The sequence below is a fragment of the Delphinapterus leucas genome, chromosome 1, assembly GCF_059928025.1.
Source record: "Delphinapterus leucas isolate spDelLeu-1000000601 "Yukka" chromosome 1, BTC_Dleu_Yukka2, whole genome shotgun sequence".
NCBI classification, from domain to species: Eukaryota; Metazoa; Chordata; class Mammalia; order Artiodactyla; family Monodontidae; genus Delphinapterus; species Delphinapterus leucas.
Window position 1 is genome coordinate 44,279,117 of NC_143129.1, and position 27,996 is coordinate 44,307,112.

The following is a 27,996-nucleotide window of genomic DNA, read 5'->3' on the forward strand; positions in this document are numbered from 1 at the left end:
AGCCTTCATTTCTTAACCTATCAGACCCCATCTGTCAAATGGGGCAATGCCCTGTTTTGGTTCTCCCTACCTGTCTAGGTTGTTGTGAAGATTAGGAGAGTCAGTGGGCAAAAAAGAGGTTTGTAAGCAGTCAGTGGCTCTGCAGACCCAAGGCAGGCAGACCAGCCTCAGTGCCTCCTGGCAGGGTCTGTGGCCCAGAGCCCGCTCCTGTCCCCCGCTGCGTTAGGATGCAGAACTCAGCAGGGACACCGCTGTCAGTCACCTTCCTCAGGGGCAAGTCTCTCTCCCTTCTGTCTTTAAACTTCCCTAGTTCAGTTCTCAGGTAAAAATGGTAAAAGGAGGTCTGGACTCATCACCACCCCCATCCGCACTGTGGCCCCTTCTTTCCACGTAACTTTGACGCACAAACATTAACCCTGAGGCTCCCGGGGACGCTGCCGGGGCTCTCGCTGCTGTTCTAGCAGCAGTGCGTGGCTGGCCAGCTGCTTGTTCTGGAGCCAGATCAGTTGATGAGGAGGAAAATCTCTGAGAAGGGTCAAGAGAGTCAAGCAGGTTCCATCTTGGGTGAGGAGATGATCTTTCCCAGATCTGATCTTTCCCAGAAAGATCAGATCTTTCCCAGACAGCCCGGCCCCTGGCAGTCCCACCGACTTAAGCTTAACTAGGGCCAAAGACACGACCCAATAGGCCATAATACAAAGTGCTTAGTAATACCTGATGTGGGAACCACACTCTACAGTGAGTAATGTGCTCTTAATTAATCATCTTTAAGACAAGCCCATTGGGCTGGTGGGGCAAAGAGTGGTTCCACTGAGACTCCACAAGGCAAAGCTGGATACTGGTGAAATCCATTTGATGACAATAGCATTTGAACCCAGATCTTCTGACATAGTCGGTGACCTTTCCATGATATTACAGATAGCTACGGTGCAGGTGTGAGTGTGGGTGTTTTTATGTGTATTAAGAGCTCTCTTTAGAAAGATAGGGCAAAACTTTGGGAAAGAAGCTCAAGGTTAGAGTGAGAAAACGTTTGAGCTGGAGCCAGAAGCCACTTAGGCAAGAGACAGATGGCCAGCCCCAGACTCGGTGTTGAGAAATCTGAGTGTTCCCAGGATCCAACCTTCCCCAGATCATCCGAGCCAGCCATGCGTTCCAGGGGGAATCAGTTGGTTGGTGGGATTACAGGAGAGCATCCTAAGGATGAGGGCGGAGGTAAGTGAAATTCCAACAACCACCCGCAGGAAAGAGGCGACAGGTTACGTGGTGGGGGACAGCGAGACTGCTGTTGGGGTCTGATGGACTGGGGCTCATGCCCGGCTCTGTCACTTGCTATCTGTTTGATTTGGGGCATTTTTCTTAATATTTCTACCCATCAGTACCTCAACTATAAAATGGGGTTAACGATACCCGATACCTACCTTGAAAGACATTAAACGAGATAATGGCAGGTAAAGCGCCCAGCACAGGGATCACCCAGGTGATGGGTCTGAGGCAGCGAATACCTTAGGGCCTGGGAGCAATTCTGCAATTCTGGCTGCGACTACAAAGAATCTCCTTCCAAGAGACCAGCGCCTCCCTGACCCCCTGTGCCCCAGTCACGCACGTACACGCGGCCAGGACTAAACTGACATCCCTGAGTGACGGGGCCCAGCCGCAGCCTGCCAGAGGCAGCGGAGTGAATGGGCTGCAGCATGAATGGGGGGTGGGGGGGGGCAGCTCTCTCCAAACGGGCTGCGAGCCAGCCCTACAAGTGCTGGTGCATGGCCATGGTCGAGGGCGAGGGGACTGGGGGTGAGCAGCTACCCCCGTGGAAAGCAAGCTGGTGATGGTGCCCGGGAGCTGCACGGGTTGTGGATGACCGTCACACCCGTGTCCTGGAGCGGGGGAGGGGGAGGGGGAGGCTGGGAGCTCAGAGCTTCTTGTGGCCCTTGCCACAGTCATTCTGAGCTCAGCCCGTCCTCCCTCCTGCTCCGCCTCCCCAGGTGGAGGTCCCTCCTCTCACCTTCCAGGGGGCGCAGTATAGTGAGCCTCTTGCGTGCGAGTGGGTCTTAAAGGCAGCGTGTGGCGGACACACAGCTACACCTATGACTCTTGAACCCTGCTTAGAAAGGTACCCCAGTGGAGACCAGCCCATGGAGAAACCCAACCCAGGCAGTGTTAACTCTGTGCTCCAACAGATCTGTGCCTTCTTGGTTGAGTAGCAGATAAAGTAGTTGGTTTGCATTTCAGGGCTACATGTATGAAAAGTTATACGTCTTCAAACACTTTAGAATCAGAGTGAGATGCGGGTCGCACTTGAGAGGCATGTGGGAGCCGAGGCCAGCTGAGGAAACAGCAGATTCACGTCTCCTGCTGTGTGCTCACCCCTATTTAAACTGTTTGTTTCCCCTCTCTCTGCTCAGTGTTTAATCCACGTGCCTATAAAGTGGGCTCACTGCACAGCACGGTAGAGGTTACAGAATGCTTTCATGCCAGTTGATGCATTGGAAGCCCCCAGGAATCCTGGGAAATAAACAGAGCAGGGATCATTAGTCCCATTCAGCAGATGAGGACAATGAGCGCATTAAGAATAAGTAACACACCCAGCTCTCTCCAGTGACTCTGATGTGTCAACCCCTCAGCCACCAAACAAAGCAGCACAGAATTCTGGCTTGTCACTACAGCAGGGTTTGATTAAACTTAAATGTGGGTTTGAGCCTGAAATAAACTGCAGGAGGCAATTGAAAAATGACCTTCCTCGGTGATTTTGGGAACAGAAACTGGCATGCACAGTTGGCCTTGGAGACGCCAGACTAGGGGGAGGGCCGGAGATGGAGCCGGTGTTCCTGGGAGGGTCTGTCCAGCCATAAGTCTTCAGGAGCTTTTCAGGTCCAGGGCTCGAGCTCTGGCAAGCTGACCAGCCACTTCAGCTGCAGCCTGTGCATTGGAAGTAGGTTCTGATGGCTCACACAGACCCAGCCACGTGCCTGTGCACCAGGAGGAGAGCAGGGCTATGAGTGACGACAGCAGGCTGCTGGAAATTTCATCTATTGCTCATTTATACAATCACAGGACATCAGAGCTGGCCTAGTCCCCGCTTTCCCCAGTAGGCTCTGAGCAACCATAGATCCTCTGGATGCTAGTAAGTGCTGCAAAAGGAAAGAATTTACAGTTACAGTCTAGTAAAGTTGAGGGACACTCTAGGTTAAAGAGCATGAAGCAGGTGTCTTTAACAGCCCCCAGAGCCTTTAATAAGCTAACACGGAACATGAATCTCCAAGAAGGGGCAGTTAGCAAATCTGCTTTGCTTACAGAGAGTCTCCTAGGACTAATATTCTAAAAAACAAATGTCAAGGAACCCTAATCTAGTCCATTCTCCTCTTTTTACTAAGGAGAAAGGTGGAAGCCCAGAGACGTACAGTGATCTGCCTGGGGCTGCACACTTCTTGGTGCCGAGCCAAGACTGGAGGCAGAATTTGACCTCTTTCCAGTGTGCCTCTCAATCCAGAGGATGATGAGAAGTCCAGTATAGGCCAGAGTCCAGGAAACTGTGTTAGGCCAGACCCAGGAAAGAGAATGTCCCAGCTTTAGTCTTTAGGCCCCTTTATAAGCAAACAATTTATATATTGCCATGACTCTGTGTGTCCCAACCTTATGTGCTTATAAGACAACTGATAACCTCCTTCCCAAGACACACAGTCCTTTCTGAGTCATGCTCTCAAGGAATGGAGAACCCCAGAAGTGGTCTTAGGGTGGGCTAATTCCTCTGGGGTCAGTAAAGGAGCCACACCTGGTCCCGCAGGAAGGCTCTGAGGCTTGCCCACCATGCCTCCAAGTCACTCATGCCTCCTTGCTCAGAAGCCTCAAGTGAGAGTACTGGAGAAGGCTCTTCCCATAGGCAGAGTTGAGAGCCATTATCTGGAGTTGTAGGCTGCAGGGATGCTACTCGAAGATTCTCCCCTTCCATGTGTCCATCTCCTCTAGTTTACTCGTATCCAGCTTAGGAATCTACTGTGGGTTTGGGAAACATACATTGGATCGGACTGAATTGAATGCCTCTGAATTCAAACATGGTGCCCCCGAGATTCTGGGACGTCCCATCAGGTGGGGTGACACTCTGAAGCAATTAGCCCTGTTGATTAATTTTTTAAAAGCACCTCAGAGCAGAGTCTTAAGTGGCTATGACTCAAGATAGTAAACTTTGGCTAAAGAGGCCATGTGGACCAGGGTAGGCAGGAGTGAGTGTCCAGAGAGAGGGTCCTGGGCAGGGTGGGGTCATAACATGACTTGGTACCTACGTAATATGGTGATGGAAAAGAGGAGGCCCCTGAAGATAAATGTCACATGCCTTCGGGTTCTGCCTGGGGCTAGTTGCTGCCCCTGTGACCAGCTGGAGCCTGGGAAGGAGAGAAGGACAGCAACGCTCCGTGAAAGAAGCATGTGAAGCGTGCCTGCCTCCTGGGCTCACAGCCTGAGCATCTCTCCGCAGCAACTCATAAATAGGCAGGCTGGATGCCACCCGCCTATTCCCAGAAGCTCAGAAAGCGCCACACTCAGGGGTAGCGTCCACCTCAAGACTGTGCAGCCTGCCCTTTAGGAATAACTTTTCCCTCTGTAGTCTCCTCCCCAGCTATGAAATTTTTTCCCAAGAGATCAGGAAGGTCATCTGTCATATGGAAGACCATACAACAGAGCAGGAACTAGGAGCCTGGTGTTGCCCTGTGGGGGTTACTTTAGAACCAAGTGAGAGCAATATTGGAGTTTCAACCTTCTCGGAATTTTTCTTTTTCTCTGAAAGGGCCTCAATTACAGAAGTCGAGAGAGGAGATGGAGGATTTTCAGGGAAAGAAGCAGGATGCAGCAATAGAACACCCCTGCCCCCCATCTCAGAGCCCACAGTTAGACCCCTAGCACAGAGGGCACCGGGGCCCTGAGGTTTCTCCAAGGTCAAGGAAGGGTGGGAATGAAGTGGAGTTTCAGATCAGGGTCCCTGAGCTTTCCATGCATCTCTGAAGATGGAACTAAATTGTTAGGGCTGAGTGTATGGGAGGAGGGGTGGGCGGGAAAGATGTTTTCTTATAGCCAAGCTTAGGCTAAGAATACTATGTTTTTAAGCTATTTAAGAGCAATGGGAAAGAAGGAACAGTGAGTACAGATCTGCTAATGTGGTGGTGATGCTTCCTGGAAAGTGGACCCATCAATCCACGGAGGCTTCAGAAGGGGGAGTGATGCACACCCCACTGATGGGCCTGTGCTGGAAAGAAGGCCCTCAATTGGCTCTTTACCTGGAAAAGGGGCATCTACAGCCCAGTTGTTCTGTGGAGGGGAGAGACAGAGAGGGAGTCACACAAACTAATCCTGTTGATAGGCTCCTTTTAAGGTCCAGCCCCTGGCCCTCATCCCCTACATCCTTCAAGACTTCTCAGCTGCCCTGTGTCTATACAGTAAGAAGCAATTGGTCCAAGCACAGCTCTGATAAGTGGAAGCTGCTAGATTTGAGGCTAAGAATCTGCAGAATAGTATCTGGCTAAAGATAGCCCTCTGTTCCAATATTTCATCTTCCCCAAAGCAATCTCTGCCAGTCAGGGTTCATTTGTCTCCACCTTGTAGACCATGCCCTCGAAGTTTAAGATCAGCCCACCATTGTATGCCCGGCGAGTTCTCCTCTGGCCGCTGCCTGTGCCCTGAACTGCTGTGGTCCCTGTGGGCTGCCATCCTGCCAAGAGGAACAAATCAACAAATGGGCCTGGAGATACAAGGGTACACCAGGTCTACATTCAGCTGTATCGAATGCTAAAGAATGCTTAACATTTCCCACATGGGCTTTTCATAATAATAGCCACCAATTATTATATAGCCAGGTTGCACATTTACACCCTAGACTAAAATGTACAAAGAAGATGTAGCTTCTTTATTTCCTATAAAATCTTCCCCATGAATGCCCACCCTACCAGGCAGCAAAAACGGTACAAAGGGCAACTTTACATTTGAACTTGTCCATTATAGCATCTCAGGTTTAATAAAGAGTCTCATTTGGTTGATCCAGTATCTTTCAGGAAAACACAGCCTTGAGATGGTCTTTTCTCCTCCTGTTCTATTTTCAAGGTAGCCTTTTGTGTTATAAGGTACTTACTTGACCTGTTTGTGGCAGGGGAGAAGGGGGCCCCCTACTTATCAGGGACCTCAGATCCCTGAGAACTCACAGAGGCTGACTAGCCACCTCTGAGGTGTGCCTGGTCCCATCTGGCCCCTGGGGCATCAGGCCGACATCCTCCACTAAAGGCCTGATTCCAGACATTTGCTTCCACGTGAGAAGCCCTGATTGTAGCCGTCTCTTCTTCTGGACGCTGGTTGACAGGAGCCCTAGCAACTCTATATCCCCTCACCAGGGCCGTGGGCAGAGGTGAGCCGGTAAACGTTTAACGTCTGGTTCTTGGGGGATGGGGCGGGGAGTGAAGGAGAAGCCCTGATGGTAGCATTTGCCTGTTCCCATGGTGTAAATACTCCCACTGTGGTCAATTTCAAGCTAACAACATGAGGCCACTGAGCATGGAGTTTGGTCAGCCGTGGGTCCAGCCCCGACAGGCCCTGAGGAACTTCTGACCCTGCAGGTCATGTGACACTGACTCACTCACCTCCCCCATCTGGGCCTGCCCCGTGATGACTGTTAAATGTGTTGAAGTCAGAGTTCCTCCAAGGCTTAGGGTTTCCCACCAGCAGAGTCCTGGGGAGCCCATCCATCCATGTCACCGATCTCCCCCATTCCTAGATGGATGTTTACTACAAGAGGGTGAAAACAAGATGTGTGTTTCTGACAACTACACCATCTGTCTCCCCATCTCCTTCTCAGGATCCACTTGGGCCAAAATCGTCAGTCTTTCCACACCTCTTCCTCTTAGCAAGGACCATCCTTGTGTCACATTCTTCTTATTTCCAGGGTCTTAAGCCTCACAGTTGTCACTTAAAGGCAGAAAAGGATTCCCCCTGTATCACAGAACCTATTTTATGACATGAGTCCTCCCCTGACCTTCATCTAAATAAGACCCTTCCTGATTATCCCTCTAACAAGCTCGGGTTTTGTTCTTTTATGATCTACCCACACTTTGTCACTGTATACATGTTAGCTGACTTGTTCGCTTGCTGACCCCTCCAGCCTCCCAGCCCTAGGAAGGCAGAGCCATCACCCGTGTTCATCACCTGACCACCGGGTTATACACTAAGTACCATAAGTAATTTTACCTTGCAATGAAATGTAACAGGAACTCATTTGTCTAAAAACGTATTGAAAAACATTAATTAAGATGCTAGAACTAGGTGTCAGGGGGCTAGAATGCAGTGTGATACAGTGAGGGATGCATAGCTTCTGTTCCTAGTCTTGACTAAGAAATCTAGACTGTAAACAATTAGCTCTATAACCTTGGCTAGATTATCTGATCTTCAGATAATCATTCTGAATCATCCTTATAAAATATTTGAGATCTGCTCTATCTACCTCACTAGAAGCTAAGACCACTTCTCTGGTTCTCCATTTCTCATTACATCAGTCAGTGTCCCAACAGGAAACAGATGACATATATTGATCGACAAGGAGAGTTTACCGAAGGTATTATTTAGAGGGATACAGTCAGGGTACATATGTGTACAGCCCCTGGCACATCATAGGTGTTGACTGTTGAATAAATATGGTATTGAGAGAACTCATGTAAGCTCAGGACACAATTCAACTCAGATTTTAATGAATAGCTGTTTTTCCAACACTGTGCTAAATGTGGTGGGAATTGCAAAGGAAACACAATGCTCATTCATCTAATATTCATTCATTTAACCCATAAGTTAAGAACAGTAATGACTGGAGGTGGCATCAGAGCTGTGATAATAGAAAGAAGGGCGGCTGACCCGGTAGTCTGAATAAATACTTGGGCGATTACTTGGTATCTTAAGAAACAGCCCAGATGCCTTCAAGGTGGATAGTCCCATGTTAATCATTCGTGTATGTCTTATCGCGCTTACGTACGTTTGTACAAAGTGGATTTTCCACTACTAGACTCTAAACTCCATGAGCATGGGGCAAGCACAATGGGCATGCAGTAGACGGTCAATAAAATTTGTCTTGGTAGTTTAAAAAGCAAATGGAGGGCTTCCCTGGTGGAGCAGTTGTTGAGAGTCCGCCTGCCGATGTAGGGGACACGGGTTCGTGCCCCGGTCCAGGAAGATCCCACATGCCGCGGAGCGGCTGGGCCCGTGAGCCATGGCCGCTGAGCCTGCGCGTCCGGAGCCTGCGCTCCACAACGGGAGAGGCCCACGTACCGCCAAAAAAAATAAAAATTAAAAAAAAAAAGCAAGTGGAGAGAACAAGTCTTATTTTTGCCAGTTACCCAGGTTTTGCTTCCAGTCCTTCCTTCCAGTTGTTACATGCAGGATGTATTTTAGATTCTTTTTACAACTTGTTCTCATCCAATTGGAGGAATTATCTGATCAGACCCTTTCTTCCCTTCCTCAAACCAAGCATCCACAGAAGCTTCAAATCTGGAGGCAATGGGTCGGAAGGAAGAAGATGACTGCAGTTCCTGGAAGAAACAGACCACCAACATCCGGAAAACGTTCATCTTCATGGAAGTGCTGGGATCGTGAGTCCTGGGGCTGAGGATAGGGTGGCTGGGCTGCCTGCTGTGGGGAGTCGGAAAAGAGTCATCCTGGGCCAGCAGAGAATGATAAACTGGGCTGAGGCTGCTGTAACACTATCTCAATAGCTCTCAGGGAATAGAGTAGGGGCTTCAGGGGGTAGATTAGGGAAAGGCACCTTGGGGTAATACAGAGGACAATCCAGCCCTTTCCCCAGGGTTCTGCCTCCTTAATCCCAGAGGCCCCTGCCCTGCTTCCAGATCTGTGACAACTTATGAGTCCTGCCCTGGTTGCAGGAAAGAGGAATTCTGGAGCATCTCTGGAGACTCAGTGACTCTAGAACCTTCCTGGGCCTCCTCACCCAGCTTTCTCATTTCCCCCCTGCAGTGAACAGGTCAAACCAACCCACTGTCTGCTATAGACAGAAAAAGGAGCTTCTGAGGCTTGGAGAGTGGATGGGTTACACACACCTGAATCGGCTCCCACCACCACCATTCTTTCTGCTCCATATTTAAGTACCATGTTGGAAAAATAAAGTCACACTGTAGCCAAACTCCTACCAGCCTCTGGGGTGTCTGTTCCTTCCCCCTTGACAATGATTACATGGCTGGTGGAGCAGAGACAGCCTGTCTGGAACTGACTCTCCACTTAGTCCCACCCCTCCTCCGAGAGGTCACAGCCTCTGACACAGGCTGGCACCCACTCCAGGCCACCGGCTCCCAAGGCCTCAGAACCCAAGCTGGTCAGCCAATTAGTCTGGACTAATTGGGCTGGGGACATGAGGGGCCCTTAGTGGGCTGTCCACTCAAGCCAGTTTTCCCTTTAGCCAAATTGGCTAAGTTTAGCCCCCTCCGCCTGGCTAGGAGGCAGTGACCTCAGGCAGCGACAGCTGCCTACACTCTCTCTGCAGCCGTAAAGGAGTCAGCTCGGCCCTGAGAGAAGGCCTCTGAGCCCTCCCATCCCAGGCAAGGGTGACACTCCGCACACAGGAGGATCTCAACGGCCGCCCTGGTCATCAGAGCCTCCACCCTCCATGGAGGGCCATTGTCAAGATGGGGTTGGCTAGAGAGGGGATTTGGGGCAGGAGAGACAGGCAATGCTCATGAGTGAATCTGAAATGATTTGCTAAGCAGCCCAAAAATCCAGATAAGGAGAGAGAAATAAGCCCAGGTTGACAAGAGCGTACTCACCAAGTGCTCAGATTTGTGCTATAGGGTTCTGAGAGGCAGCACATGCCATCCTTACAGAGTTCAGTGAGGTCTGCCAAGCAGCTTCTAAACCCAGGAGGACATTGGAGACCCCTGGGGAGCTTATGCCTCTAACTTTTAACTGTGAAAATGTTTAAGTAAAGAAAAGGTGAGGGCTTCCCTGGTGGCGCAGTGGTTGAGAGTCTGCCTGCCGATGCAGGGGACGCGGGTTCGTGCCCCGGTCCAGGAAGTTCCCACATGCCGCGGAGCGGCTGGGCCCGTGAGCCATGGCCGCTGAGCCTGCGCGTCTGGAGCCTGTGCTCCGCAACGGGAGAGGTCACAACGGTGAGAGGCCCGCGTACCGCAAAAAAAAAAAAAAAAAAAAGAAAAGGTGAAATAATAGTACAGTGAACTCCGATATACCCACCACCTAAATTCAATAGTGGTTAACATTTTACTAATTTGTTTTACATACACACAAACACACACTCACACACACTGCATTGAACTATTTGTAAACAACTTGCAAACATCATGACACATCACCTCTGAGTCCTCTGTCGGCCCTGCCTAAGAATGAGGGCATTTTCTTCTATGTTCACAAATATCATTGTCACGCTCAAGAAAATGAATAATTCCCTAAAATCATTTTAGTCTAGGGAATTTTTGAAAAATACAAGTTCCTGGTCCCAGACTACTAAGCTGAAATTTAAGGGGCTAGGACCCAGTGGCCAGGCATCTATAAATATTTATTTATTTATTTATTTATTTATTTATGGCTGTGTTGTGTCTTCATTGCTGCGTGCAGGCTTTCTCTAGTTGCGGTGAGCAGGGGCTACTCTTCATTGCAGTGCGCATGCTTCTTGTTACAGTGGCTTCTCTTATTGCGGAGCACGGGCTCTAGGCGTGTGGGCTTCGGTAGTTGTGGCACGTGGGTTCAGTAGTTGTGGCTCGCGGGCTCTAGAGCACAGGCTTAGTAGCTGTGGCGCACGGGTTTAGTTGCTCCGCAGCATGTGGGATCTTCCTGGACCAGGGATCGAATCTGTATCCCCTGCATTGGCAGGCGGATTCTTAACCACTGCGCCACCAGGGAAGTCCCAGGCATCTGTATTTTAAGTGTTGCTGGTGGCTCTAATGTACCCAGCCCAGCACTAATTTGAGGGAAACAGGTGGACAAGACAGGGCAAGTCACAGCTGTTGCAGCAGCTAAGGCTGAACAAAAGCTAAGAAGAAGTCACCTCTGTGGTGCTCAGGATGGGGACAGGCAGCCCCAGGCTGCAGACCCCACAGAGTTACCCAGGTGAGGTGCTCTCCACAGAGGGGGCAGCTAGACAGAGCTGATTCCCCTGTTCAGGAAGCGCCAGAATCCCATGACAAAAGCCCCTTTCCTCTAGTCCTCAGCTTCTCTGGAACAACCTACCAGGGAAAACAGGCTTTTGTGAAATCTGCCCAGATGCCACCCACAATTCTGGGGCCCTGGGCAGCTGTAGGGACACTGGGCAAAACTCGTCCATTACAGAAGGTACATCACCCAAGTCCCGGGCCTCCTCCTTTCACTGCCAAGGAAGAGATTTTTCTTCTTGGTTCCTCCCTTCCTCTCCATCACCCAGGCTCCCAGCAAGAGCAGAGAGCTATTCAGAGCAGGAAATGCAAATCAAGATCTATTGCAGCAAGCGTTTGCTCCTGGCTCTGAAGCCTCTGCCCATCTCGCCTTCTGACCCAAGCAACCTTGGCCACTCAAAACTAGCTCTCTGCTCCCCAGTCTGACAAATGGCACAATTAAGTCTTCTAATCCCTCTCCCCTGCCCCCGCCACACACACACACACACACACACACACACACACACGCGCACACGCACACGCACACACACCACACCTCCCACCCCCGCACACACGCACAACGCAAGGCTGTCTGAGCCCAAAGAGCAGTAATTACCACAACATTGCACAACCATAGGAGATACCACAAACTGCAGGATCCCCCAGGAAGGTTTGATCTCATTTTACAAGTGGACCCAGAGTGGGTATCAGCTTTGAAATCAGGGGACCATCCATGTGTGGTTCTAAAGATACAGGTGAAAGGGGAGAAATCTGAAGGTGGACCCAAGAACATCACAGGTGGAAGGAAGCCTTAAGGCCATGTGGTTCAACTCTCCTTTTACAATAAGGAAAGCGGGGTCTCAAGATGAGCAGAACGCACAGATAATCCCAGTCCAAACTTCCTGCCCGTCCATCCACGCATCCACCCATCCACCCACCCATCCATCCATCCATCACACAAACACTGACTGTCTTCCATATGCTGCCAGGCACAGGACCTGGTGCCTATCCACATGTGTCTCCCCTCATTCCCTGCCTCACACTCTAGCAAAAGAGGCTGGATTACCCGAGGCAGCCCTGCCTCTCCCTGCTGTTTTGCACCTCTAGGCTTTTTCTCATGCTTCTTCCCCACCCCCACCTGAAACATCACTTGCAACTTGTTTTTTCCCTAGGCTAACCCTCACTGATCCCTTAAAACTGAGCTCAGTATGTTCTTAAGTCAGAGGGCCACAAATGATGTGCTTCTCCGCCATCCCAAGTGGTCAGTTTGGACACATTAAGGAAAAGCGCCCTTTTCTCTAGCTTGCTGTCCAGAGCGAAAATGTTCTTATAATTACTGTATGAAAAGGTGCAGTGGCTCCAAGGTGATGGCATCTGCTGGAATTGTACAGTGTGTAACCGCCCGACCATAGCAGAGGCCCCGTCTTAAGTGTGCGTTTTCTGTGGTCTCATAATACTTCCCGCTGATCTATGTCTCTCACGCTAGATTCTAAGCTAGACCAATACGAATCCCAGTGCCTAACACGGAGAGGTTCTGTCAGCTCAACAAGTATTCATGTAATGCCTAATAACATTTTTCAAAGTGAATGTTAATTGCTCATTTGTCTGTGCTCTTCACTAATTTACAGGCTCCTTGAGAGCAGAAACACTTCCCTTTTTATCTCTAGTGTCTAAGATTCAGTAGGTGCTCAATAAATCTTGATTAGAGGGATGAGTGAATGAATGAATGAATGAACAGAGCAAGCTCTGAAGGCTCTAATTAACTCAGTTCCAAGTGCAGCTGGGGGAAACAGGAAACACCAAGTATTTTCTAATGCAGACTCTGAATGTCCTTACACAAGCTTGATTGCTATTGGGGCTTCATGCTAGAATCCCCAGATGGCAGGGGAGAGGATGGCTCAGCTATTTCCTCACCTAAACTCTATCGCCTCTTGTTACAATCAGGTGTTCTCCCTACTGGTATTCAAATAATAATAGTACTAATAAGAATAATAGTATCTAGCACATGTAGTTTACTAGATCTCAGGAAAACTTTTATGCACTTATGTCTATAACTCAGGTACTCTTCTAAACAGCCTTATGAATCAGATACTATTGACATTCTCACTTTTCAGATGAAGAAACTGTGCATACGGAAGTTCAGTGACTTGTTACCCAAAAAGCTGAGGTTCTAACGTGGGCCATCAGGCTCCAGCATCCACTATTTGCTAACTGCTGTTATGGCCTTGTCTCCAGAGGACCCCCCTGAACCAAGAAGCCTGCAATTTGGAATCCTACCCTGTGTTCCCATTGGGTTCCATCGTTTCTGTCTTCAGACAGCCTGCCCAGAGCTGCTGAGTTCCATTTTGTCCTCACAGATCCTACTGAGCGAGAGGATGCTCACCTCCCTTGCCGCTAATCATTGGTTCAGGGCAATCATCGGTATCTAAAACAGATACAAGAGTCTTTTTTCTCTCACTGTCAGAGCCCTGTCTCCCAGTGCTACTTCCAACTGCCACACAGTGACCACACAGCACACCACATTGGGAGAAGCCAAGTGAACTGACTCTGCAGTGGCCTCTCTTTTCTTTTGATTTAATAAAGTTTTATTTTTCAAAATGTACAGTTGGTGGGACCTGTTCACGCATCTTCACCAGCAGCTGGGGCATCTCAGCCCTTGGTGTTTCTGGTGTAAATTACTCGAGCTCTATGCTTTGAAACCAGCTTAAAAATCCTCTACTAAGGAGCTCCTGAAGGGCTGCCCTGGCCAGGGAACCAGGAAGCTTCAGTCTCTCAGAGACCACAGCTGGGGTTTATAAGCTTCCAGTTGGGAACTTCTTTACGGAGTTTCTCATATGTCGCTTTGTCAAACAAGACTAGGTTATCGAGCTTGTCCCGAACTTTGCCTCTGGACCACTTCTTCTTTTTGGCCTTGCCCCCAGATTTGTTCACTGGATCTCTGTCTTTCTTGGCCGACTTTCCAGCATCTTTCTTCTTCTTGCCGTCCTTGGGCAGCATAGTGAAGCCGGGAGAGCAAGTGCTATCACTGCCGCCTCGTTAAGATCAGCAGTGGCCTCTCTTTAATGGGTTTGCCAAGTGGAGGGGAACCATTATCAAATTATGGAACTAGGCAAGAGCAGCCGCCTAGTCCTTGAGTCTGTAATAGAATCTTTTCTTTCCCACGTGACAGGTGAAAGAAAGAACACAAGGCCATGTCAGATGGGGTCTGCCATGGATACGGCTCCTCGGGGTGCCCACGATGACAATGATATGACTTACCAGTCCCACCTTCTTTCATCTACCCATTTTGCCTCCAGCAATGCTCTCTACCGGCCAGTAATAATTTTTATCTCTTGGTGTCTTCTACTCAGAGGAGCTTTTTCAGAAGTTTTCCTGGTGAAGCAAAGGGTAACTGGGAAGCTCTTTGCCCTGAAGTGCATCAAAAAGTCGCCTGCCTTCCGGGACAGCAGCCTGGAGAATGAGATCGCTGTGCTGAAAAAGTGAGTGGGTCCTAGGGTTGGTCGAGTGCAACCGTGGGATCACAACATTTCCTTCACAAATTACCTTCGAGAAGGACTGTGGCTGAATTTCCACACCCAAAGGTATTACTCCCTTCGATTGAGCTAATGGGTCAGTTTGATCCATCAGCTATATTAGCCAGACAGCTGATTTTCTTTTTTTTTTTTTTTCAGCAAATTAACTAGTGATCAACTGATAGCAGAGTTGGTTTATGTACATAAACCACAGGGTAATTAACTCAAAGGACCAAAAATCAATTGAGGGCCAACACCAGGAAGCATCAATAATTAAGGAAGCAGCACAAGATTTGGAAATGAGCCTCAGTTTCTTCCAGAGCAAATGCAGGTTCAGTACCCCAACTGTCATGAGGGAGCTGACACTAACAAATCATCAACTGTTTAGAGCGGGACTCATAAAACAAACCCTTGTGGAACCCCTATGGTGAGCCAAAAGTTTATTAGGCATCAAGACCACAAGGATGAAACCAACAAAATTCCTTACCCTCAGGAGCTCGCATCTTGTGAACAGAGTCAAAGGTGCCCATAAGTAGCACCAGTCCCATTGGATGTGAGCCACACAGCAAAAGGCAGAGTTCAGAGGAGACAGAGATTCAGGTTGCCTATATGTGTGTTTTCACGAGTATGTGTTTCAGGTACATTTTCAAAGAAGACAGACCTTGGTGGGTGAGTAGAATTTTGTGGAGGCAGGAGGGGCAGTACAGAAAGGGAAGTCTGGCCAAGAGTAGCATAAACTTTAACATAGAATCATGGACGGGCAAGGGAGGTTAGGGGAGAGTTAGAACTGGAAACCCCTGAACCAAGAGTGAGCACCGTCAAGGGACAGGAGGTGAATCTAAAATGGTCAAGTGGAATCTGATAATAAAGGGTCTTAGATGCCGTGATAAAGAATGTTGACTTTATTCTGTGGGCAAAGAAAAGTCATCAAAGGATTTTAAGTCAAAAGTCCCATGATCGGATTTATATTTTAGAGCCATCCCTCTTAAGCATGGTGGTGGAGGATGGATTGGAGGATGCCAGCCTAGAGGACAGGAGACCAATTGCCAGACTTTCTCAATAATCAAGGGAAGGGATGAGGACGCAAGCAAAGGTAGTGGCAAGATCACGTGGTGGCAAGAAGACTGGGTTCTTGAAAGAAATTTTTCAGAGAGAGAGGTGATTAGGTTTGGGGGTTGGCTGGTAGGAGCGTAAAAAAGAAAAGCATTAAAAAGACCCTGAGAAAGTCGGATCTCAAAGAGATATTTGTACATCCACGTTCATAGCAGCATTATTCGTAATAACTAAACCATGGAAGCAACTCAAGTGTCCATCAGTGGATGGATGGATAAGCAAAATGTGGATATACATGCAATGGAATATTGTTCAGCCTTAAAAAGGAAGGAGATTCTGCAGTTTGTTTGCAACATGGATGAACCTTGGGGACATTATGTTAAATGAAATTAGCCAGTCAGAAAAAGATACTTACTGTATGATCCCACTTATATGAGGTACTCAGAATAGTCAAAATCATAAAGACAGAAAGTAGACAGGTGGTTACCAGGGGCTGGGGGCAAGGAATAATGGGGAGTTATTGTTTAATGGGCATAGAGCCTCAGTTTCACAAGACGGTAACAGTTATGGGGATGGACAGAGGTGATTTTTGCACAACGATGTGAACCTATTTGATACCGCTGAATTGTACACTTAAAAAATGGTTAAGACGGAAAAAAATTGTTTATCATGAAACATATCAAAGTGTAAATAAAATATATATGTATAATTTAAGAAAAAAAAAAGACCCTGAGATTGAGCTGTTATGTGGACAGTCATATCATTACTTGGGATAGCAAATGAAAAGGCTGAGAGGAAATAGAAATTGGTTGCAATATATTGAATATAAATATCCACCTCTCTCTACATAGAGGTAGGTGTCTGGCAGGATGTTAGAGATGTAAGTCTGGGCTTCAGGGAGATTAGGGTAGAGACTGTAAACTCATTGAGAGCAAGGGCTAAGGTGGTTTTTCTTATCATTGCACTGTATCACCAGTCCCTAACAGCACAGGTGCTCGTTGAATCCATCATGTAGCCACTGCATGGGGTCTGTATTTTTTTTATTATCTTAAAGATGCTAGCTGCTATTGATTATGTGTTTTCTATTTCCCCAGGCACTGTTCTAAGCATTTTACACGTCTTATCTCTTTTCATCCTGATATAATTCTATGGGAAAGATGTACTTTACAGACAAGGAAAGTGAGGCTTAGAAGATCTGAGTAAACCAGCCAAGGTTACCCAGCTAGTAAGTGCCTGAGTCAGACCTGAACTCAGGTCCAACTGACTCCGAGTCTAAGTTAACCCTTGTGCTGCACAGCCTTGAGTAAAACTTCTTAGAGACTTTCCTCCTGGATGGGCATGCACAGAGATGCTGCCTAGAAACCAACCCCGCAGCTAATATGATAATTCTGCTTGCCTCAGCCTCTGAGTAATCCCAGACAAAGGTAATCTAGGGCAAGGTTTCTTGACCTCAGTGCTATTGACGTTTTATTTTTTTTTAATATCTTTATTGGAGTATAACTGTTTTTCAGTGTTGGTTAGTTTCCTCTGTACAACAGAGTGAATTAGCTATATGTATACATGTACCCCCATATCTCCTCCCTCTTGTGTCTCCCTCCCACTCTCCCTATCCCACCCCTCTAGGTGGTCACAAAGCACCGAGCTGATCTCCCTGTGCTATGCCGCTGCTTTCCACTACCTATCTATTTTACATTCGGTAGTGTATACATGTCAGTGCTACTCTCTTACTTTGCTCTTGACATGTTAAACCAGCTAATTCTTTGTTGTGTTGAGGGCTCTCCTGAGCATTGTAGGATGTTTAGCAACATTCCTGTCTCTACCCACTAAATGCCAGGAGCACTTCCCCCCTCCCCAATCGTGACAGTCAAAAATGTCACTAGATATTGTCAAAGATCCCCTCAGGGACAAAAGAGCCCCTGCTTAAGAATCACCGATCTAAGGCATCCCACCGAACTGACCCTCAAAACGAGCATCTGTCTTACTTCTCACAATATCCTGGAACAATAATTTTGCAGCACTTCCTCCGTGGTTACCCATGAGGAGGCTTAGCTAACCAAAATCCCACCTGTTGAGGGATCACACTTCATGCAATGTTTCTGAAGGAGACCTGGATACCCATTTTGTAGAATAACCTAGTGATCGATGCTCCCCTAGCCTCCTTCAGTTCTTTCAACTTTCTCTTTTGGTAAAGTTTAAAGAGATTCCTGGAGTAACAATGAAGTATTTGTTCCCTGAAGGCACGAGGATCAATTACCCATTCAAAAATATGAACTGAACACCATTCTGGGAATCTTTTCTCTGGAATTTCTTTGTGACTGCCTACTTATTAGGAAGGCTTCACAAGGACCCTATCTTCCTAAACATTGTCAACAATAGTCTCTGAAATAAAAGTCCAGCTGGGCTAGATCTGCATTCTTTGTCTGGACAACCTGAACCATACACCTTTCTCCATTACCCTTACTCTTCCTCAGGATCAAGCATGAAAACATCGTGACCTTGGAGGACATCTATGAGAGCACCACTCACTACTACCTGGTCATGCAGCTGTAAGTAGAAGGTGACCTGCTTCTCCACACATGTCTTGTGGGGCCTTAGAGGACTAGAAGAGGTTGGTCGGTGATGAGGGAAAGATGGTGATTAAAAGACAAATCAAGAATTAGTGCAAGAGACCCTGAAATGCCAAGAGTTCCTTCTGGTCATGGATTTGTCCTGAGTGGACCGAGGGGTAAAACTAGGGCTGATGATTGAGTTGGTATGTACCAGTGTAACCTTACCACTTGTTAAAATATTTCCTACCGGTCAGCAAATAGCTGTGGCCCTAACCTGTCCATCCTTCCCTGCTTCCTTATACCCCCAACTTTCTGGACCTCCCCACAACCCTACAATTGAAGGGGTAATGCCTGACATAGCAGGAGGACTCCAGAACCCTTCTCTGGCACCATAGCTTGAGTCCATTTTGACCAGTCAGTCCATGTCCTCTTAACCGGGCATTAAATATTTTAACATCCTCCAGGGTGAAATTACCGTGAGAGTAGAAGCCACAGGTAGAGAGATATCAATTCAATAGAAAGAATGACTTTCTCAAAAGGGAGGCACCCAATGTTAACAATAAGCTGGTATTGTGTGTGTACCCAGGTGTAGGACAGAAATGGCACCCCATTAGAAAGGTGTCCATGTCACTGTCATATCCAAATAAGAGCTATGCCTGAGAGTGACTGCTATAGGGCGGGTCAGTGCTCCTGAGGGCCCAGCCTTAGGCTCAGAGATGCTTCTGTGTATAAAGTACACACTCACACACACATCACCCGACAATCTCAGCACAGCTGGATGCAATGTTTTTGACTGATAGGCTGATTCCTCAGAAATTTTAATGAGCTAACTCAGGCTGTTCACTCCTGGGCTCACCTGAGGCCCAGTGAATAGTGGTAGCAAGCAGTCAAGGGAGTGAGTTTGGAGGGGCCCAGAGCAGCACTAACAAGTAAGCAGGGACCATGTGGCACCTTCATGAGGCCAAGTCAACAGAATTAGCACACAGTCATCCAGGTAGGAAGGTGGGCAGGTTTAGATGTCACCAAAGTACGTCAAGCCTCCTAGAGCACAAGCTCCAGGACCCAGACCAGTCTGAGTCAGGAATTCATACCTGTGTACAAAGAGTATCTTTCTCATGGGCCCCTAGCTCCCATAGCAGAGCCCAGAGCTTCAGGACAGAAACAAAAGGAGTAGGATGGTGTGCATTTCGATTAGAGAAATTCTACTTCCTTATTGCTGCATGGTGCTGTCACGTGTGTATATTCACAAGCAGTGTCACTTGCAGCAACTACAGGGAATCAGGTTGCATCATAATATATAGAAATAGTAAGAAAGTGACAAAAAATAAAACAGTCTGTCTTAGGAGGGAGTGAGTTCTCTGCCTCTGATGTGTTCCAGTACTGTCTAGAAAACTTGGCAAAAATAGTGGAGAGAACGTTCAAGACATGGGGGTTGGACCTGACCTTAAAGCTCCTCTGAATCCTCAAATACCATACCATGTGAGCTGAAAAACACTATTACTATTAGAGTCACTACATGACTCTACCTCGTAATTTCAGCTTTACGTAGCTCAACTTTCCAAAATGAAGAAAGAACTCCTGGCATAAGCCCAGTTAGCCTCATCCGCACTTCCTTCTCTTTTCTACTTTGTCTGATTTCAGCTTCACCTCTCCCTTGCATCATGGCTTCCTGTGTCCTAGGCCAGGAAAGAAGGCAGCTAAGAAACGTGTCCACAGGAAGCAATTATTGGCTTCCTTTTTTTTTTTTTTTTTTGACGTATAGTTGATTTACAATGTTGTGTTAGTTGATTATTGGCTTCTTGCAAAACCCTAACCAGAGGCATTTTGCACTTAAAAAACAACTTTCCAGGGAGAGGTCAATGGTTGACCCAAATAAATGACTCCCTAGTGATATCATTCCAGGTACCCAAAGAATGTGTTCTGAGGTTGGAGTAGTTCTCCCTGCACCTCTCAAATCATAGTCTGTGGGTACTTGCCTGTTCCACCACAGCTGTGTCCCCAGGACTACAGAACAAATGAATTCATGTCCCTTTGACCTGAAATAAGTACTGGATTCCTGCACTTGCCCCTGTGCCCACAGTGTTTCTGGTGGGGAGCTCTTTGACCGGATTCTGGAACGGGGTGTCTACACAGAGAAGGATGCCAGCCTGGTGATCCAGCAGGTGTTGTCAGCAGTGAAATACCTCCACGAGAATGGCATCGTCCACAGAGACTTAAAGGTGCCAAGGCGGGGCCCTCAATGGGAAACAGGGAATGACCCTTTAGGAAGCTACATGAGTCATGGGAAGTCTAAGCTCTGTAAAATGAGAGGGCTAGACTTGCTCATCCCTCAGATTCTAAAACAAATCTTGGGTGACAACAATCATTGTTCATTTGCACCTCAGCCTTTTCCTGAACTTTTCACTAGGCCTCACCCTACTAGGTTACCAAAATAATCCATACATTTCTTGAATTTAGCCACAGTCAAATTTAATAAATACTTATTGAAAGTCAACATTGCAACAGACACCTACCAGACTTTAGAGAGATCAGAGAAAATAAACTAAGGGTTGGTTTCCTCAACAAGCAAAACAGTCTTAGGGTAGTTAGAGATGAGAAGAGGGAAGGGTTAGTACATTAATAGTTATAAAGTTAAGCAAAGTCGGGCCAAAACCAAAACTCAAGGTGCTGGGTTAGAGGGGTTGAAGGTCCGGTAGGAAGAAGGAAGGAAGAATGGAGGGAGCTTAGTCTGGCTTTGAAGTCAGAAGCTCAGGATGCCGCTCCCTAAGAAATTTCCTTCCCTCAGGGGGAGGAAAGTGATGCTTGTTTCATGTGATTATATCCTGCATTACATGATATCTCTCTTCTCCCACAGCCTGAAAACCTGCTGTACCTCACCCCTGAGGAGAATTCTAAGATCATGATCACAGACTTTGGCCTCTCCAAGATGGAGCAGAATGGTGTCATGTCCACTGCCTGTGGGACCCCAGGCTACGTGGGTGAGTCTAGGAACAGAAGGGAGGTTGACCAGTTGGCTACACTCCACCGCATGGATGTTATTCATGAAGAAGGATTGTTGTAAGGAGACAGGGTTCAATTTCAGGGGTGATCCTGGTAGTACAGTCACTTATGAGGTTTAGGGACAGCCAATCCATCTGGACCCTCCTGCTCACAAATCCTACATCTTCAAAGGCATCCTACCCCTGAGCCTTCCCACTCCTCCTGTCTATACTTTTGCTCTCACTTTTGCAGACAGACTCCCTGCCTTTATCTAGACCAGGGGCAGAGAAAAGATCACAAACCCAGAGATCAGTAAATTGCTGAGAGGTTGGCCACTAGACCTCCTTCTACTTTCTCCCAGTCTGAAGAAGATCTCAGCCCCCCAACTGGTGGTATCCTGGAGGCACAGTGTTGTGTTTGAATCTGAGGAACTCAAATATGGGTCCCCAAATATACACCCAAGAAAATACCCTAGGAAACTGGCAGAAGTGGGGCCTCCTGCCTAACAGCCCTATAGGCTTCCAGGGCCCCCCAAAAGGTGAGAGCAGGCAGGGTACCAGGAGAGAGCATTCATGGAATCTAGGAGGGAGAAAGCCAAAACTCAGAGCATCCACTACTGCCCCTTCCCTCTTAACCACTCATCACCTGACTGGGGCTGGGAGTGGGAAGAAGAACCCTGACTCAACAGAGGGAAGCTTCTCTCTCCCCAGAATTGAGGTTTGTCACTTACCAGCACATACTGAGTCCATTGGATACAAATCCCTGGTATCTGGGATAAATGCAGACAGCCGCTCGCTACTGCCTTAGAGCTCCCAATCAGAGGAAGACATGGCCCATTCCCTCATGGAGCTCTTGATCTGATGGGGTAGACTAAGCCCTGCCCTCAGAAGGTAACAGAGACTGATGGGACAGTTACTACTCAATGGAACTCCTCGGTTAATGGAACTTCTGCTTTCAGGGAGATCCCAATCTAGTGGGAGAGACAGCCTTTACCTTGCAGATTTCCCTGTCTGCCAGGAGACACAAGGTCCCTGTACTGGGGGGTCCCCCATCTGAGTGGGGAGATATAAGCCCTGCCTCCAGAGAGTACTCAGTATAATGGGGAAAACATAGCCCTGGAGATCCCCAGTCTGATGGGGGAGTCATAGGCCCTGTCATGGGAACTTTCAGTCTGATGGAGGAAGATTTAGTCTGCTGGGAAAGACACAATCCCTGCCCTAGGGGAATTTTCAGTCTTAAAAAACAACACTATCCCAGGCGCTACCCTAGTCCTCTTCGCTAAGCTGCGTCCTGACACTTGTCCCTCACCCCTCAGCCTTCTCTCTTGCCCCTGCTCAGCTTTGACTCTGCCTTTGGTTTGCTGCAGCTCCGGAAGTGTTGGCCCAGAAACCCTACAGCAAGGCTGTGGATTGCTGGTCCATTGGAGTCATCACTTACATATTGTGAGTAGAAGCTGGCATTGGCTCAGTTCCTGAGGAATCTCAGAGCCTGCTCACCCTTTCTTCTCTCCTCCCCATCTCAGCTCCTTGAGTAGAATCCACCTCCAAAGCACGTGCATGTACACACGCACGCACACACGCGTGCACACACACACACTTACGCACACAGCTCCAAAGGCTCTTGTCCTGATCTCCACCAGGTTATAAAAACAGAGCTCAGTGTGAACCCACCGTTCAGCCACATGGCACTCCCTGTTTAAGCACCCCACCCCCATTTACTGTATATAAATGTATTGAGTCCCACTCTGTATGATGAGCAATAAAAGAGGGAGAAGCCAAGCTAAGCTTAGAAGCCAAGTGGGCAAAATGTTCACATCTCAGATTTGTCTCCTGGCAACGTCAGCCCAAGGCAAAATGATGGCCTGGATGAACCCGAAATCGGTCACTGCTCCTCTCCACACGTTCTCAGGCTCTCCCTTCCAAACCTGCTCACCGCCTCTTCCCCAGCATCCCTTCTCACCTATAGCAAACTCTGCTCTTAGGAAAATAACCTGCGATTAATCATTTACTCCTTAGTGTGGATACATTTCTCTATTTCCTCAGCTTATGTTGAATAATGCTTCTCGTCATTCATCTACTCAACGAATATTCACTGACTGTCTGCTCTGTGCCAGTCAGTGGTTTAAGTACTGAAGAATGATGAACAAAGGAGCCTAAAAAATCCCTCATGAAACTTACATTCAAGTGGACATTTCTACCATCCTTCTTAAAAATAGTTTATATATCATCTGAGAGTCAGGGGAAGTATGTGGAGAGGTGGTGAGGGTTTGGGGGATATAATGATCAAAGAGGCCTTTCAGGGTGGCCTGTTCCAAGCTTTGACTCCTGCATAAACACTTGACAGAACCTGCATCATTCCTGAATCAGAGGCAGACCCATGTCCTGGTCACACTGCTGCTGGGGACCTTTATGTTGCCTGCCTGTGTATATAGTGGGAGGCTGGACAGAGGGGAGAGGTTGGCCCAGGGAGGATGGGGTCGTTCAGCATCATGTACCTTCCTATTCCACTGCAGGCTGTGTGGGTATCCCCCCTTCTATGAAGACACTGAGTCTAAGCTTTTTGAGAAAATCAAGGAGGGCTACTATGAGTTTGAGTCTCCGTTCTGGGATGACATTTCTGAGTCAGGTAAGACCAGCCAGTGTGAAGGACAAAATAACAGGCTCAAGGCAGAGGCTGCCAAGAGACAAGAGCTTAACAAAGGATGCCAGTCCTGGCTCTTGATGGTCCCTGGGGAATCTAACAGAGCAGGCTCCAAGGAAAGTGGAGAAATCTTCATCTGGGTCAAAGGCCAAGTAAGTGATTCGCATCTCAGGTTAATCCTTTTGTTTTCCTGGAGGCAGAACCGCAGTATGTCTGGTAACAGTGGAGGAGGTGGTTCAGATAAGGGGCCAGGAGGGCAGAGCCAGGCACAAGGGAGTGTTCCAGGCAGGAGTGGCAAAACCAAGGCCAAGTTTTGCCTTTCACATATCAAGATCAGGCGTCTGCAATGTCTGTGTGTGGGAAGGTTATCAGTGTTTGTTGTTGGGTCCATTAAGTGGGGATCAGAGCTGGGATAAGCTAGCATTCACACGTGTACCCATGTGCGGTGCTGGCCTCTGGCTGGTGCAAATGTGTACCCGCATGGCATCAGGCACGTTGGTGCCTCATGCCCAGAGATGTATCTCCAGTGTTGGGTGGGTGACACGGCTGCATAGAGCCTTTCTGGTGGTTTGTGGTGGGTTGTTGTTAGGTGGTTTGGTTTTTTCTCTCTTTCAAGACTCTTAAAATTGCCTCTTTGGAAGATGAGCTAAAGCTTTCAGTGCCACCCACCAGCCTGGAAGTGAATTTCCATCAGTCATGGAATCTGGTCCTTATCTGTTGTATCTTTGATTGCTCCCCCTAGCCAAGGATTTTATTTGCCACTTGCTGGAGAAGGACCCGAATGAGCGGTACACCTGTGAGAAGGCCTTGAGGCACCCCTGGTGAGTGAGGAATGGGGGATGGGCTCTAGACCCTCACCTGTTGTTCCGCAAACACCATGCTGACTCGTTCACAGCGTGTTTCCCTGGAGTCTGCTTGCCCTAGCTGTTTACTGTTTGACATCCAAAGAGCACAGACCAGATCCAGCTAGAGAAGAAAATAGCATTTAAGTAAGTGGATTCTGACCCAATGGTGGCAGCTGGGTCGTCTAGTCAAGTTCAGGAGGCAGATACAGCTAGACAGGTAACTTTGCCCTGTCCTTAAGAGCATCATTTTACTCTGGGATCAAAGTCTGTTCCATGCAAGGTGCGCTGAGAACAATCACAAAGCAGCCAATTGGTAAAGCAGGTAAATAAAGTCTTGAAACACTTCTTTTTTCATGCTACACCCCTGCTGGAAAATTTACAAGCTCCCCAGTCTCCACCACAGCAAGCCTAGGTTTTCCCTAATCTGGCCTGACCCGTTACCTCCAACTTCATTTCTCAGGATTCCCAGAGTACCTTCTGTATTCCAGAAAGGCCTAATAGCTATATTGCTCTCCCTGCCCTCCCCCGCCTTCTAAACCCAAATTACACCTTGGATCGTACCATTCTCACCACATCAAATGCCCTGCAATCGATGTAGCATTCTTCAGGCTCCAGAGCAGTTTTTGTCCTTCTCTAAAGCCCTGCCTCCTGCAATCTGGACAGACCTCCCGTCTTTCCTTATCCATTACACAGCTCACCATGAATTACTCTAGTTCATGGCATGAAACAAGGCTTCAAACCTACACTGTAAGCCCCTAGCGATCAGGGCCACGTCTGTTACTTCTCTGGGTCCCTAAGTACCTAGAAAGTATTATGTACGTGGCAAGTGTCTGAGGGACACTTAAGAGATGGATGAATAACAGGCCGAGGGGACAAGAAAAGGGCAGCCTGTATTGGGTGGCTTTACTGGGGAAGGAGAAGGTGGGTTCTGAGCAAAGTTTTGAGCCAAAGGATGGTGACAGCCCAAACGCCCTCTGACATGGGGTGGGGGGATGGGGTCAGTAAACTCTTTTTCTATAAAGTGCCAGATAGGAAATATTTTAGGCTTTGCTGGCCATATCGTCTCCATGGCAACCACTCAATCTGCCCGTTGCAGCTCGGAAGCAGCATAGCCCATAGCTGAATGAACGGGCGCGTCTGTGTCCCAGCAAGATCTTATTTACAAAAGCAGGCAATGAGTAGATTTGGCCCACAGGCTATAGGTTGCCCACCCAGCTCTAAAGCAAGTTTCTAAAGCATAGGCCCCCTATGGCCTGCCCGGCGGAAAGAGGAGCCCTGCCTCCAGCCCCTTCGTAGCTCCGGCTGCCCTTGTCCTGAGGCAGTCCACTCAGTTTACCCTGGACCTGCATGCCCAGCCCCCTGCCCAACCCCTGGCTGAGTCCCTGTAACCACCACTAGCCAGGGGTCCCCTCCACGTCCACAGGATTAACGGAAACACAGCTCTCCACCGGGACATCTACCCGTCAGTCAGCCTCCAGATCCAGAAGAACTTTGCCAAGAGCAAGTGGAGGGTGAGTGGTCCTCTCCAGGAGGCGGGCAGGCTGTCTAGGCCCTGGAGGCTGGGCTGGGGCAGCTGGGGGAGGGGCTTTCCTTGGGGTCTCCCGGCAGACCCTGCAGTTCCCTGAACCCTCTCTGAAATGAGAAGTGTACACATCGGTTTCAAGAGGTCCCAGGGCAAAGGGAAAGCTTAAGCCTCACGGCCCTCTGAGGATGGAGACGGCCAGAGACTGGTCTCGTATCTCCTCAGCAAGCCTTCAACGCAGCAGCCGTGGTACACCACATGAGGAAGCTGCACACGAACCTGCACAGCCCAGTTGTCCGCCCGGAGGTGGAGCACGGGCCACCCATCACTCAAGCGTCTGAAGCCTCAAGACCCAGCTCCCCTGAGATCACCATCACCGAGGCACCCGCCCTGGACCAGAGTGTGGCCCTCCCTGCCCTGACCCGGCTGCCCTGCCAGCATGGCCCCCGGCCCACCGCCCCTGGGGGCAAGTCCCTCAACTGCCTGATCCACGGCTCCCTCCACATCAGCAGCAGCCTCGTGCCCATGCAGCAGGGGCCCCTGGCCGTCGGGCCCTGCGGTTGCTGCTCCAGCTGCCTGAGCGTCGGGACCAAAGGGAAGTCCTCCTACTGCTCTGAGCCCACGCTCCTCAAAAAGGCCAACAGAAAACAGTACGTATTTTCAGCCAAAGCCCAAGGCCTAGCCCTGCTCAGCCTGGGTCTGAAAGAACTCAGGCAATGGAGCTGAAAGAAATTGACCAAAGAGCCTCTCCCATTTGGGGGCAGCTCTGTAGGGTGGAAGAGCTCTGGATGGGGGGGGGAGGGGGGGGTCAAGGGAAATGCCTCCAGTCCTGTCCCCACCCCTCACCAGCTGTGTGGCCACTGTCGTTTCAATCCATATCTCTGTTTCTAGTTTGCTCATCTGTAAAATGGGTTGATTGGATCATACCTGCTCAGCCTGCCCCACAGAGGTACTGTCAAAGTTTAGTGAGGCAACAGGGATTATAAATGCCTGAAGAAAGCTGGGTAGATGTGAGTGGTGGGCGTTAGATTCCTTGAGTTTCCAGGGCCTCTGTGTTTTAGGGGGACATTGGGGGCTTGGTTATCTCATTCATCTTTTCTATAAAGGCTCGTACTTTCTGAACCTCATAAAGGGAGGGCTGAGTGGCAGCCACAGGCACAGAGAGTTATCCCGGCTCTCCTTCCTCCTCAAATACTCCATCGTAGCCGGCCGCTCCATTTCCTTTCCAGGAACTTCAAATCGGAGGTCATGGTGCCAGTTAAAGCCAGCGGCAGCTCCCACTGCCGGGTGGGGCAGACTGGAGTCTGTCTCATTATGTGATCCCAGGGGCCTGTGTCTATGTCACTACAATTTTCAGGTGAGGGAACTAGAGGGAGGAGGGCCAGGACCGTGGGCTCAGGGGGAAATCGCAGTCACAGAGTCTCAGTGATGGGGTCCAAGGGGTACCAGAGGCGACAGCACCCCCCCACCCTGAACCCCCTTCTTCTGCAGGAGAGATAGCTATTCACCTCTTCTCTGCCTTTCCAAACCTGGAGTCTACGCTGCAGTGGGAAGAAGGGAGAGCAAGCCGAGCAAGGCCTGATCAGAAGCAGCAGACAGCTGCCACCTGGAACAGACCCTCACAGAAGGCCCAGGAGTGAGTCCCCAAGCATGGAGGCCTCACCGAAGCTGTGGGCGGGCGGAGCGGCACCCGAGGCTTCCAGGTCCCCCTGGCCTGCCTGCTCCGTGCCCCCAACCCTACGTGCCGTGGCTCTGCACAGTGTCCGTAGATAGCTCTCACCCAGGTCT

General features: G+C 48.9%; 1 protein-coding gene and 1 pseudogene across 1 annotated transcript; one reads left to right on the forward strand and one right to left on the reverse strand.

Annotated features, from left to right (window-relative positions):
* The first annotated feature begins 494 nt into the window (after positions 1–494).
* Positions 495–27,931, forward strand: CAMK1G (calcium/calmodulin dependent protein kinase IG). The gene is made up of 12 exons (XM_089909181.1): positions 495–564; positions 8,486–8,606; positions 14,459–14,587; positions 18,145–18,219; positions 20,303–20,441; positions 21,077–21,200; positions 22,568–22,643; positions 23,714–23,826; positions 24,584–24,662; positions 26,110–26,197; positions 26,434–26,858; positions 27,438–27,931. The coding sequence occupies exons 1-12, from the start codon at positions 510–512 to the stop codon at positions 27,526–27,528; spliced, it is 1,515 nt and encodes a 504-aa protein (XP_089765307.1). The 5' UTR covers positions 495–509; the 3' UTR covers positions 27,529–27,931.
* Positions 13,716–14,144, reverse strand: LOC149750490 (small ribosomal subunit protein eS25 pseudogene; annotated as a pseudogene).
* Positions 27,932–27,996: the final 65 nt, after the last annotated feature.

What these genes read in the sequence shown, in the direction of transcription:
- CAMK1G (XM_089909181.1), top strand. Translation starts at nt 510, where the DNA reads ATGAGGAGGAAAATCTCTGAGAAGGGTCAAGAGAGTCAAGCAGGTTCC. An exon ending in GGATGACATTTCTGAGTCAG is followed by an intron (nt 23,827 to 24,583) that starts GTAAGACCAGCC and finishes TGCTCCCCCTAG; the next exon opens with CCAAGGATTTTATTTGCCAC. An exon ending in AAGGCCTTGAGGCACCCCTG is followed by an intron (nt 24,663 to 26,109) that starts GTGAGTGAGGAA and finishes CCACGTCCACAG; the next exon opens with GATTAACGGAAACACAGCTC.